The 13,562-nt window shown below is 39.4% G+C and overlaps 1 protein-coding gene across 1 annotated transcript; it reads right to left on the bottom strand.

Annotated features, from left to right (window-relative positions):
* Positions 1-1,139: 1,139 nt before the first annotated feature.
* LOC137255940 (3-keto-steroid reductase/17-beta-hydroxysteroid dehydrogenase 7-like) lies at positions 1,140-13,360 on the bottom strand. Its single transcript, XM_067793546.1, has 10 exons — positions 13,316-13,360; positions 12,350-12,553; positions 11,113-11,205; positions 10,503-10,617; positions 9,354-9,481; positions 8,683-8,758; positions 6,838-6,942; positions 6,337-6,393; positions 4,819-4,917; positions 1,140-2,308 (listed from the first exon to the last, which is right to left on the bottom strand). The coding sequence occupies exons 1-10, from the start codon at positions 13,354-13,356 to the stop codon at positions 2,219-2,221; spliced, it is 1,008 nt and encodes a 335-aa protein (XP_067649647.1). The 5' UTR covers positions 13,357-13,360; the 3' UTR covers positions 1,140-2,218.
* Between the last annotated feature and the right edge of the window lie 202 nt (positions 13,361-13,562).

Genomic DNA, 13,562 nt, shown 5'->3' with positions numbered 1-13,562 from the left:
AGCAGTCAACAGTAATAAGAACATGAGACATCGTGGGAGACTGTACAGTCCATTTGACCCAAACTTGAAACTAGCAAAATCATAATACTGAAAGGAACAATGATCATAATTAAAACATCACACCAACTCTTTAAGGGTTTTTGAGGACTGATGTCCTAAAAATAAAAAAAAAAGATGTTTCACAAAATACCATTAAAATATTTACATAGTTTACTATCTGGCATGAAGGAAGAGTGCAGAGAGCCAAGTGTTTGAGAAGCACATACACGAGTGCCGACCAAGGTATTGATTCATTAACCTGTGCTGTGTCGTCTCTATCCTTTCTCTCACACCTCCCTGTATCAATACTTTAACAATAGTTTCCTAAACAACTTTTTTATTTTTAGGGCTTAATTTCTGCAAAAAAGAGTTGGTCCAATGTTTTGATTATGATCACTGTTTCATTGATTATTATGTTTGTTAGTTCTTGAGGTAGACTGCAGTTCATTGGTCCGGTTTTGAGTAAAAAGAACTGTAATGATGGTAACTGGCGCTACTTTTTCCCCCTTTGTCTTGTCAGTCCTCACTGTCCTCCACAACAGTCATTGTCTTGGCCCACATACACCCACTACATGTCATAACATGGCTGGATCAATGCCCAACTCAGCTAAAAAAAATGAATAAAGCACTTCCCTCAATCATACCAACTAAAAGCCCTGCAAGAAGCTACCATATAATTTATTCCCCACCTCTACCCCCCCACCCCCACCCCACACACAATTACCTATGTAGATTACAAAGTTAAATAAAAAAGTTTGAATGTTGCATTAAATTGACTCTCACGCCATCTACCAGCTAAACATTATTTTCTGCAAAGAGCATAGAGTTATGTCCCTTGAAGCACTCTTTACGTATATCCTATGCTTGACCAGAGAAACCAGCTTGGAAAACACTGACAACACCATGTACGACAGTTTTGGTTGTATGGAGCAATTGTTTACATACCATATATGCATATGGCAAGTTGCTTCTTTTGGAAGCTGTTTGCCTCGGAGTTTCAATTATTGATTAAGTTGTAAGGTATAATAAGTCTCTCATTGCATCATTAGGAAAAAGTGAGTGTATATGCCCCAATATATAACAACTAACAAAATTTAACTAAACAATACTTATATGTTCCACCATGACACTTAAAACCACAGCAGTTTGACTCAGTAAACTTCTGAGATAACATACGTTAAAATATGAACACCTGGACTATAGTTTGATAAATAAATAACACCCAAAAATGGTTGCCTGAATCATGGTATATGTTTAACAGACTGGAAAGTGGTCAGTTGGCTGAAGGATGAAAGCCAGGTTCATTTGTCATACAATATTGTTTTCAGCTGTGACAATACTGCATGTCCCAGCTGACACTAGACACTGTTAAACCTTCAATAATATTTTGTAAATTAATAAAATTTAAAAGATCAAGATATTTTTTGCACATCTAATGTGTAAGGACTGATGGAGTTTGATGTTATCAGTCCCTTATACCTAAAAATAAAATTTCACCACACATTTGTTGGCTATTGTCTAGATGTGTTGTACTGTTGTCAAAATGTGTTCTGCTATTGTCAAGATGTGTTGAGCTATCGGCAAGATGTGTTGAGCTGTTGTCAAGGTGTGTTGAGCTATAGTCCAAAATATCATGCTGTTGGCTACTGTCAGCATGTTCTGCTTTGTTGAACTTTCATCAAGATGTTGCTCAGATGCATCATAATTTTGCCCTGCTCTCCAGTGTTATTTAATGTGTTGTGCTATTGTGAAGATGAGCTGAGCTACTGTCAAGATGTATTGTGCTATTGTCAAGAGGTGTTGTGCTATTGTCCAAATATATCATGCTGCTGTACTATTATCAATATGTGTTTTGCTTTGTTGAGTTTTCGTCCAGATGTTTTTCTCATGGATCATAGTTTTGTCCAGCTCTCCAGTAGTATTGAATGTGTTGTGCTATTCTCGCAAAATATGTTGTGCTGTTGTCTAGATGTGTTGTGCTAATGTCTACATGTGCTGTGTTATTGTCAAGATGTGTTGTGCCATTGTCCAAAAATATCATATTGTCTTACTATTGTCAACACGTGTTCCGCTTTGTTGAACTATTCATCCAGATGTTTTTCAGGTGTGCCATGTAATTTTGTCCAGCGCTCCAGTGGTATTTAACGTGTTGTGCTACTGTCAAGGTGCTGTGCTATTGTCAAGATGTGTTGTGTTGCTGTTGGAACTCCTTCTCAAGAGACTCCAGCTGTGTGTAAAGCGACTCAGCCTCCTCCAAGTCGATGGTCAGCTGACAACACAATAAACAGTACATTATAATGTTACCAGACGACAATACAAACATTTGATCTTGCATGTAATTGTACAGGAAAAGAAACTGAACATTAAGTGGACACTCTCAATAACAATTTTCCGTTTCAACTGAAATCAGTTGTTCAATAACTTAGTAACTGATGATACATTAAGATCAAACAACCCGTCTTTGTGAAGATACGGCAAAATTAAGTGAACTTGTAACTAGTCTGTCAGTGTCTTCCATTGTAGTAAGAAAGGTATTAGAAAAGTTTTTTATCACCAACGATGAAAGAAAAACTACAATGGGACTTGTTACCCTATGTAGGATTTGTCATATTCCAATGAGCTGTATCAAAAGATCTGATTGTTAAATAGACAGTGGGCAATAGACAAATGCTCAAGTGTCTGAGTCAATTACAGTGATTCATTTGAGTCGAGTTCAGTCACAATGGTACAAGTTCACTTGTTCAGTGAAAACCATGCAGGGTTAATGCATCAAGGATCAGTATCCTGGAATTTGAACATAAGGGTGAGTGAGTCAGAAATATTGAAAGTGACATCAGCAGCATACACCCTTATCATGACTAAATAAAGATATATACTACCGACAAGAAATAAGGGAACTAATGAAATAACAGCAAATTTGAAACTGCTTTAAATATCCACTAAATCAATTTTAGGTGTCAAGTTCAATATCTGGTGTGTCCACCATGTTGGGCAACACATTCACGGAACCTTGATGGCATGCTGTTAATCAATTTCCGGATGGTTGCCCGTGGTATTGCCTGCCATTCCTCTTGGAGAGCTGCACCAAGCTGGGCCAGGTTGGCGGGTCCTGGGTCCCTGGCGTACACCCTTCGACCAAGAACGTCCCAGAGATGTTCAATTGGGGACAGGTCTGGGGACTTAGAGGGCCAGTCCAATGTCTGGATACCTTCTTGTCGGAGATAAGCGGAGACAATTCGGGCCCGATGTGGTCTGGCATTATCATCTTGGAATACAAAATTTCGGCCGATAACTCTTGCCAATGGAGCCACAACAGGACGCAATATTTGGTCAACATATCGCTGACCAGTCATGGCTGTCTGTCATGTGTAATCCCACCCCAAACCATGACACTACCACCTCCATATCGATCATGGTCAAGAATTGCTGCTTTGGCATATCGCTCCCCGCTCCGACGCCAACAACGTTTTCTGCCATCTGTGAATCGTAGGCAAAACCTTGACTCATCAGAGAACATGGTGTAACGCCAGTGGCGCATAGCCCGTCCCTGATGCTGCCTAGCCCATGCCAATCTTTGGCGCTTATGGTGAGCTGAAAGGGTGACACCCTTAAAAGGCCGTCTTGCTTTCAGACGAGCTTGATAGAGTCGGTTTTTAACGGTTGAGGTTGAAATGCGTCTGCCAGTGAGTGTGCGGAATTCTCTATTGATGGCAGGGTCCGATTTAAACCTATCGCGTAGAGCAATTAACGTAATGAGACGATACTGTTGTGGTGTCGTTGATGTTGGACTACCACGCCCAGGTCTCGTTGCAACCCAACCCGTTTGACTGTACTTATCCCACAGGCGTGAAATTAAACTTTTTGATTTACCCATCTGCCGGGCAACTTCACATAATGATGTCCCCACCTCTATCATCCCCACAATTCTCCATTTTGTTGCTTCACCGAGATACTGCCTCGGAGGCATTTCTGTCAGTAAGTGTCAATCTCTATTGCATTAGTGATTGCGACTTCTCCAGTACATTTACAGGAGTTAACTTCTGTATGCACGTGCAGCACATGCTGGGCATGCATTATGCGAAATTCCATTGTCATTGGATGTTCCGTTTGGGAGATACGCCACGATAACGGACCCTGTCACAGTCAAAGTCATCTACATTCAATTTCTTGGTTCCCTTATTTTCTGTCGGTAGTTTACATAAGTGCTGAATGTTAATCTTAAGCCTGTCAACCTTGACCATATGGATATATACTCTTCAAAAAAAGTAGGGGATAATGAAATTTCAATTTAGATAGGAAGTGCAAATGTTAACAAACGCTTCAAGGACAGACATCTTATGAATGCACCACCATTTCCCTCTATTAACACCCCTAAACACAACGCATGCTATGCACATGCACAACACACTAGCCCCATAAACATGCATTGGGTCCCTTTCTTGATTTTGATGTTTTTTTAAGAAGGTCAAGAAATCACTTGGAACATTAATTTTGACACTCATCTCGTATCACACATTTGTTAGTGTTTATTTCCAGTTGTTTATTTTAAAATGAAAATCGTATACATGCAAATTACATGCCATACACCAGTCATCTTTCAAAAGCGACTACATTCCAAATATCTATGGTTTTATGGAAGTGCATATGGCGATGCACTCTCAAAACATTCAATAATATCATATCAACACTGATTGACTCTGATAAATATCCTAAATATTTTCAATCTTAAATAAAATAAAATGAAGATCCCCTACTTTTTTTAAAGAGTATAGTACATACCTTTTTCTGTTTGACAGATCTTTGTCCAAACACAGAAGTCTGGCTACAGAACTTGACATGACTATTCAGGGTTGTAGGCTCTTGATGGGACAACCACATCTATAATCAAGATTTACAATCATTATGTGTATCAAGTCTGTAGTTTGATGCATCTTCAAGCATTATTGTGGACTTTTCAGGATTGTTTGTATGATGTTTATGGTAAAGCAAGCAATATTCCAGCTCAAGTTGACAGAGGGCCAGATAAACCAGTGACTGACATCATGATCTTCAGTTTTTGCAAATCTGATGTAATGACGTGTGTGAACCAGGTTTACCAGGTCAGTCAATCATCTTTTGTCAGCTGAATAAAAACCGTTTTGTCCTGACATGTAGGGTTGAAGGCTTTGTTTTGTGCACTTAAATATCCCAGTTGTAAGACCGGAATCTGTAAATAATCCAGTCTGCTCTAGTTTGGAGCATCTGTCTATACAACAGGAATATAATCATGTGTCAAGTGTATCTGGGGGCCTGACAGGGGTTCAGGGATTTTTAAAAGCCACTTGCAACAGGGCAAGTGACTTAAAGTGTCTTGCCCTGACTAATTTTATGACATAATTATGATGATGTAATTGTCAGTGAGTGAGTGAGTGAGTGAGTGAGTGAGTGAGTGAGTGAGTGAGTGAGTGAGTGAGTGAGTGAGTGAGTGAGTGAGTTTAGTTTTATGCTGCACTCAGCAATATTCCAGCTATATGACGGTGGTCTGTAAATAATCCAGTCTGGATGAGACAATCCAATGATCAACAGCATGAGCATCATTCTGTGGAACTGGTAACTGGTAACTGATGACATGTGTCAACCAAGTCAGCAAGCCTGACAACCTGATCCCGTTAGTTGCCTCTTACAACAAGCATAGTCACCTTATATGGCAAGCATGCATGGCCTAGTCTGTCCCGGATCTTCACGGGTTGTAGTGATGAAAGAATAAATCAACATGGTATTTGATGTTAATGTTTACTGGACTATTTATAGAACAGTGATAAATAGCAAAGAAAGATAACTCTGCTTTATTATCATTGCGAAATTTAATGGCTACATTTTGAGCAGATACAAAATGAAATCCAAATTTATTTGCAGATGGAAACCATAAGTGGAAATTATCTAGTAGCCACGGACGTGTAAGATACCATTACCTGATTGCCCAAAATAAAAACTGACTTGTTCTGGGCTTCGGGCAATGGGATTTTTCAAACCCTGTTTGACCATCTGATCCTGTAAATCATCTCTTCAGACATGCATGGGGAGCTGAAGACCAATTCCATGTTCACAGGTCCGCTATCTTAGATAACAACCCTTGACATTCATTGACCCACAATGTCTTAGTTCACTATCATTGTTGATCTCATGAGTGAGAGAGTTTCTGTGATAAGCTGTGAAAAGAGCTGGTGATGTCATAAGCTATGGTGCCATGTGTCCTAGGTACACTGGCAACATAATACCCTGTAGTAAAGAAGATGGTAGAAGACTGTAGAGGATTACCTGAGCCTCACAGCCATTGTACGTGTCATAGTTTGAGCTGGGTACAAAGAACCTGACCTGTGATATAACAAACAGCATCCATGAGTACAGTGAAAATAATACAGGTCATTGGTTATATACAGTTCAATAAATTCATTTCAAGTCAGCCATAGTTGACATTTTATAATGTTTGGGGTATAAACAGGTGTTCCATACAGCTGAGATACAGCAATTTAGGGGAACAGGTGACCCAGAGAGCTGAGATATTGCAATTTTTGGGAACAGGTGCCCCAGAGAGCTGAGACAGCAATTTAGGAAACAGGGGCCCCAGAGGGCTTAGATACAGTAATTGAGGGGAACAGGTGCCCCTGAAAGCTGAGGTAAAGCAATTTAGGGGAACACATGCCCCAGAGGGCTGAGATATAGCAATCTGGGGGAACACATACTACATGCATGTTCTAGAGCTTGAACAATGTGTCGACTCTAATCTGAGTTAATCTGTCAAAAGTTTATCAACCTTACCAGCATTATGATTGGCCACATTATGGTCCAGAACCAGGACGGCATGATACCATTGGTCAGGTTGGTCATGACCAGCCCAGGGCACACGCTGTGTGAATAGATGCCCTGAAATAAATACCATCGACCTGCTTACAAACATGACTGGAAAATAGAACACAAAGATGGGACTAGCAAAACCATAATTGAAGTATTGAGACACCTGACCAGCTGGTGCCAGCAACTATCCAAAGTTGGTCTCTTGGAATCATTTGGGCATATCATGTTAACACTCTGGTCCAAACACAAAGTTACAGGACTTAGGTTAATGCTTAATGTACTGCTTGACTTCTAACTGACAGACAGTTTATCTCTAACTCAATAAATATTATCATCAAGCAGGACCTGGTTATCCTAAACACAGCTTGGCATAACTTGCTGTCAGTAACTACATCTTCAGTCGCTGGATCATCCTAAGTAATTTCCAGTGAATACACTCCAATAAATCTACACTCGTACCCTGGATCCTGGCATCCTTGGCCAGCCAAGGGAGGTAATAAAATGATCCGTAGATGCATCCAGGGTATAATGGAGACTTAATGTAACACATACCCTGGAGATTATTGAAGATGGTAGCCTGGATTTGCTACAGATTGGTCCAACGATTCTTTTACTCCCTTTCCTTGCTTCTTATCCAAACAGGTGCATACACTGTTAACTTGAGCATATCACTGACATGTCTATCATAATTCGCTTCTGCTTCATTTATCTAACTGATTAAACTTTGCAACACAATTGTTGCAGAGGTCTGCTGAAAGAGGTAGGAGTTCTTGAATATATTTTTTTAAGGTTTCAGACCTCTCAATGATTTTTTCTTTAAATCTGAATGGGACAGCAAGCAAACCATCAGGGCTGCAGTTGCCATCTTTGATGACATTGGCAAGCTCAATTGTACCAGCTTATCTGATTGGCTTCTGTCAGAAGGCGTAGCTAGCAAAGTGACGCAATACAATTTTCTTGCCAAGCCACAGATGCATCCTGGGTACTAGAGAGTTATCGGAATGTATACCCTGGAGATTATCAAGGATGTCGCTAGATACGTTATGGACTTTTGCACAGTCCTCCTGTTTAAGCGGTGTGTAAGTCAGGAGCTCTTGTTCTTGTCTAGGTAAGAATAAATATAATTGCTGCACTTAACTTTCAGAAGAATAATCAGATAAGACACACATTCCTTAAAACTCAAAGACACAATGTCACGCTTATCTGACAATATTTTGGTCTACAAGATACATATTTGGGCATATGCATTCACTTTAGTTTCCTATTAATACAATCTAAGACGTACTATCCCTTACGACTTTCATGGAATTTAAGATTGAAACTTGGAGGTGAACAGCTTCCAACCAAAGAACACTTGCCACATATGGAATGTGAACAACTGCACCGTACTGTTGCACAAGGTGTTACTGGTGTTTGCAAAACTGGCCTTTTTCACAAGTTGCGTTATAGGATATTCGTAAAGAGCATTCCAAGGGACATAACTCTATGGGGTTCGCTTAAAAAAACTTCGGTTGGTACTGGGTGCAAGAGTTGATTTGATGCAACATTGCATCATATTATTTGAACTTTCTATTTTCATGTTGTAATCTTAATATATATTTCTTTTTTAGGAAGAAATTATATGGTAGCTTTACTGGAGGTTGATAATCAATACTAATGAGAATATTGATTTTTAAAGAAGTGTGGCATGTTAGTGTTCCTGTATTATAATGATATCACACTATTATTGTTTCAGAATAACCTTAGATAGGGAAATTCTATGTTAGACACGGTTTTGAACAAACGAATCTATGATGGGTGATGACTCACCTTGTGGTTGAGTTTGTCATTGAGCACCACACTCAGCATGTCTGTAGCGTATTTAGATGAGCTGTATGGGTCACATCTGGAACACATGACAGGCAAGGTGGACATCTGTGACAAGCATATCATCACGACCAATGCAATTTGTGATGGTGTATGGTTTTACAAAAGGCCTCCACTGAGAGTCAGAAAATTGATAACGTCCCGGTTTAATATCCTCCTTATTTGTATAGAGTAGGGGGGCTGGATAGTGAACCAGGGCTTACAGTCCCTTTGGTTCAAAAGCGGGCCGATGAACTGTAGTCTAACTCAAAAACTAATAAACATACAATGCTGATAACAATCAAAACCTCAGAGCAACTTTGTGATTATCTTTCAGAATTAATGTTCTAATAATAAAAAGTTCTTTGACAAACTATCATTAAAATTTTGAAATTTTGATTGTTCGCACTATGAGGATACTTCATGTGGAGTTCGTCACTATATGAATGATTATTATCATCATTATTTATTATATAAAATACTGATATCAAATTATTGTGGATGGTGATGTATTACATATTAGTGCTGTTTGTTTGTTTTTATGTAATCTTCCACATTTTATGGCCAGATGAATCTCTACTAACCAATTTTTATTGCCAGTATAAACAAAGAACATCCATAGAAAATCTGTTTACCCATCCTTGTGCTGTATGTCATTAATGTCAAAATTGTCCTTTAAGGCAGCGCTGGACGAAGTCCAGACAACTTGTGTCATGTGACCAGGCTTGTCGGTACAACCTAAGATGTCTTCAAGCTGGCGAATCTGGAAATAGGGGACCCAATCTCTAACATGCAGATGAGATGAAATGGGATCTGATGGGATCTCCTTGAATTGTCTCATCTGAAGTCATTTCCTAAACGAATGTATAGTGTACATGGAATAAAAACAAGCTGAAGTGGTTTTGGCAAGGAACTTGAAACCCAGATCAAGTAAACATGCTTGTTTAAGAAGTAATAGGGGCAGATAACTCTAAATCAATGTGAACAGATCTGGAAAATCCTGTATTTTGCACTGCGCATTTTATCAAATGAAGTCAATTACTAGTCGATAGTCACACATGGTAGAGATGCATCAGTAGTTTTTTGTTCCTACCATCAATTAATTGCTATTGGAGACTCCACAAGCACAATCCATAGATAGTTTGATCCATCCTTACATCCCTGTTTTATAGATCAGTAAACACAAGTAAACTTGACAGCCGGATTTCATGAACATTATCAAGATTGCAAGGATAATTCAGCTCCATTTGTCCTGGCCCAATAAACTAGCCCACACACTATGTTATCTTTCAAACCAGGATTTTCAGTTATGTGCACTGGCATTCAAAATGGCCACACCCATGTTAAGTTGTGAGATGAGAATGCCACCCATACACAGTTTGATGGGGTACCAAAACAGGTTTTGTATCATTTCAAGTTTTCAATTTTTTGCAATTTACATCAAATGAATCATCATGTGTGTGTTAGTTTAACAATTTTAACCATGCCTCCATGACTCAATATTTACTGTGCCATGGCACTCAAATAAAGCATTATTTCGATCCCTGATATGTGAACTCCCAAACCAACCAGTATTTGTGTCTGAGGACCATCCAGGGAAACAACAAGTACTTCCTTTTAATGTCTTTCATGATATACTATGCATTACACTACGGAGTAGATCCATTCAGTCGATACAAAATAAAGAACAAGTTTTGCCTACTGTCATTGCTTGGCAACAGATTCTGTACTGCGATATCATGTGACATACTTGAATGATAAAGTTAATATCATCAGTTGCCTACCAGTACAAAATGTCCGAACAGGTTAGTTGTGAAGACGTTGCGGAATCCCTCTTCTGTGGTGAAGTCAGCCTGCTTCAGCAGCCCCTGGGCGGTAGTCAGCATGTGAACACAGTCACTGTCGGGGGAAATGGGGAAATATTATGACACAAGCGGCACACTTAGAAAAGTTTTGAAATAATCTCACAAGACGAACACACAATCAACTGAAGAGGATAAACTGGGAAAGAATGTCACACAACATGCATGCACAATTGGGAAGAAATTGGGAAACAATATTTTTTTAAATTAATAATTTAAGTTTTGTCCCTAGTCGGTTTTCTCCATTTACAATCACTCTAAAACTAGTTTTCCATCCAACCCAATCAGACTGCTACTATCATGCACCTTGGCAAGTGTTTTGACTCAATTTACATGAAACCTCACCAGTAAAAGAGTGATTTACTGAGTGTATGTTATTATCCTGAACAACAAAAGAAAGGTAAGTTTTGAAAAAATGAAATCTCATAACAGTAACGATTCATGTTTATGCCTTTTATTTATTTCTTGAGAAAAAGACAGATTTGTGTTTCTTTTCCTGTTCAGTATATAATACACTCTGCGACAGTCTCACCTGGAGAAGAGGCCCTTGACAAAGTGGGACCAGTTGAAGCCAGTAACTGGCATGATGCCAGCATTGAGGAAGATGAGATCTAGACGGCTGTACCTGTAGGTAATGATGGACATACTGACAAAAGAGTTTGATAAAGGTGAAAACTAACGACAAGCTGACCCCTTTCCACAAACTGCCTTTTCTCATTCCCAGAATTCGGCATATCTGAGGTAATATTCAGTATGTTATAGGAAAATGGAAGATACGGCAGTGTAATATTTTTATGCCAATATTACACTAGCGTAATACCAACACATGTATGACGTCATAATGGATTATGGTTATGACATCACAATGCTGATATCTCTGTCACAATAGTATTACTACTGGACCTTGGTTGAGTCATGGGAAGCTGTGAGTCATCACACTGTAGGCTGTTTCTGTCACTCTATTTTGGAGAGTAATAAAAGAGTAACATGATAAACGGAACACAAAACAGAATCCTAATGGTGAAAGATGCAGTATCAAATGAGCGAAACTATGTTGGATACCAAAATATTAACTCGTTTAAAAAATATGATATCACACAGAAGATCGTTTTGTATCCTCTGTTTATTTTAGGTCATACACTAGGTCATAATCGCACTTCACAGTTTTGATCTGTGGCCAAACAGATGTTCACATAAGTACATTTAACAATTCATGTGATCTGACGATGGACAATACATGTTAAATAAGCACACCTAACAATGCATGTGATCTGACGATGGACAATAAATGCACTACTATATTAGCATACTTGATGGGTGACATGATGATATGGTGATAGACAATACTTGCTAGATAAGCACACCTGACAATTCATATGATCTGATGATGGACAATAAATGCACTGCTTTGATACAGCATACTGTTTGGGTCACATGATTTGGTGATGGACAATACCTGCTAAATAAGCACACCTGACAGTTCATATGATCTGATGATGGACAGTAAATGCACTGCTTTGATACAGCATACTGTTTGGGTCACATGATTTGGTGATGGACAATACCTGCTACATAAGCACACCTGACAGTTCATATGATCTGATGATGGACAGTAAATATACTGCTACATAAGCACACTTGCTGGGTCACATGATCTGGTGATGGACAATACTTGCTTGATAAGTACCCCTGACAATTCATATGATTTGATGTAGAACAATACTTGCTAGAAAAGCACACCTGACAGTTCAGGTGTAAATACCACTTACCTGTGTTTGATCTCCTTGGCTGCTCTGTAGACTGACTTCAGACTTGAGGTGTCCACAATAATGATGGCGATGTCGGCATCAGGATGGGACAGTTTCAGGGCTTCTTGTGCTACTTCTGCTCGGAGTTTGTTCCGGCATGCGAGGCATAGTTTCAGACCTTTGTGTTCCGACAGGAGGCGCTCACACAGAGTAAGACCAAGACCCCTGTTGGTACAAAGGAGTGCAATCCAAATTACATCATGCGGTCACAAAATTATCAGTACGCTGTTTAACCCAACACTCAGCAATATTCTACCTGTGTAGAGGCAGTCTGTACATAACTGAGTCTGGACCAGGCTACCCAGTGGTTAACATCATGAGCATCTAGTGATCAAAAGTATGAGCATCCTACCATCCATGCTAATATTGACAAGTTACACATGTATCAGCGTTCAAAATACCTGCATGCCTGCACCAGGGACAGCTTATTTTCAACACGGACTGTCAGATTCTCAAATTCACTTGCCCAATGGTCAGGTGAAAATTTTGACATGTAAATGAAGATATTTTGTGTACGGTATACGTTGGTCAAGGCTGGCAATGTTTACACCTAACCATCCCTGTGGTCTGAAATTTTGGGGAGATTCATACCCTGCTTAAAGTTACATATCAGAGAACTGACGGCAAGAATGTTGTCTGGTTGATAAAAGGTGCAGACGATGGAACAGTACTGGATTCGACAATACTTTGCCATGTCATTATTAAAAAGACACGAGAATCAACGACTCGTAACTTGACGTAAGACCCTAATGAGTGACAGTAGATCTATAGTTGTGATTTCATTATACTGGCGCTTCGAGTGCCACTGCCAGTAGGCAACGACACTGTCATTCTTAGTGCGACTCTGAACAACTTTTACCATCAAAATATCCGTTCAAAACAATCAGATCTCTCTCTTATAACTACACGCGTCATTTTTAAACTTACGCATTTGCCCCAGTAACCAAAGCGACTTTAGCGACCGCCATCTTTGTGGTCTGCTTGAAGATGGTCACGTGACCCTCAGGTGAGCGCTCATACCATGGCCAGCTTCACAGATCGCCAGTTTTAGTGTCATCCGATTGTACAGATCGACCGATCCATAGTCATTTAAAACTAACATGGCGTGCCTTTGTTCATTATAAAACGTGCTTAAGAAGTATTAACAAAAATTCTGCTTAATATTCAAACCTAG

This window comes from Haliotis asinina, chromosome 11, assembly GCF_037392515.1.
Source record: "Haliotis asinina isolate JCU_RB_2024 chromosome 11, JCU_Hal_asi_v2, whole genome shotgun sequence".
NCBI lineage: Eukaryota > Metazoa > Mollusca > Gastropoda > Lepetellida > Haliotidae > Haliotis > Haliotis asinina.
Note: the sequence above shows the minus strand (reverse complement) of the source record. Positions and strands in the feature narration are given on the sequence as shown.

Coding starts and splice junctions, on each gene's coding strand:
- LOC137255940 (XM_067793546.1), bottom strand. CDS start 13,356: ATGGCGGTCGCTAAAGTCGCTTTGGTTACTGGGGCAAATGC. Junction 9,482..10,502: donor TGTTCGGACATTTTGTACTG/GTAGGCAACTGA, acceptor CCCTATTTCCAG/ATTCGCCAGCTTGAAGACAT. Junction 6,943..8,682: donor ATGACAAACTCAACCACAAG/GTGAGTCATCAC, acceptor TATTTATTTCAG/GGCATCTATTCACACAGCGT.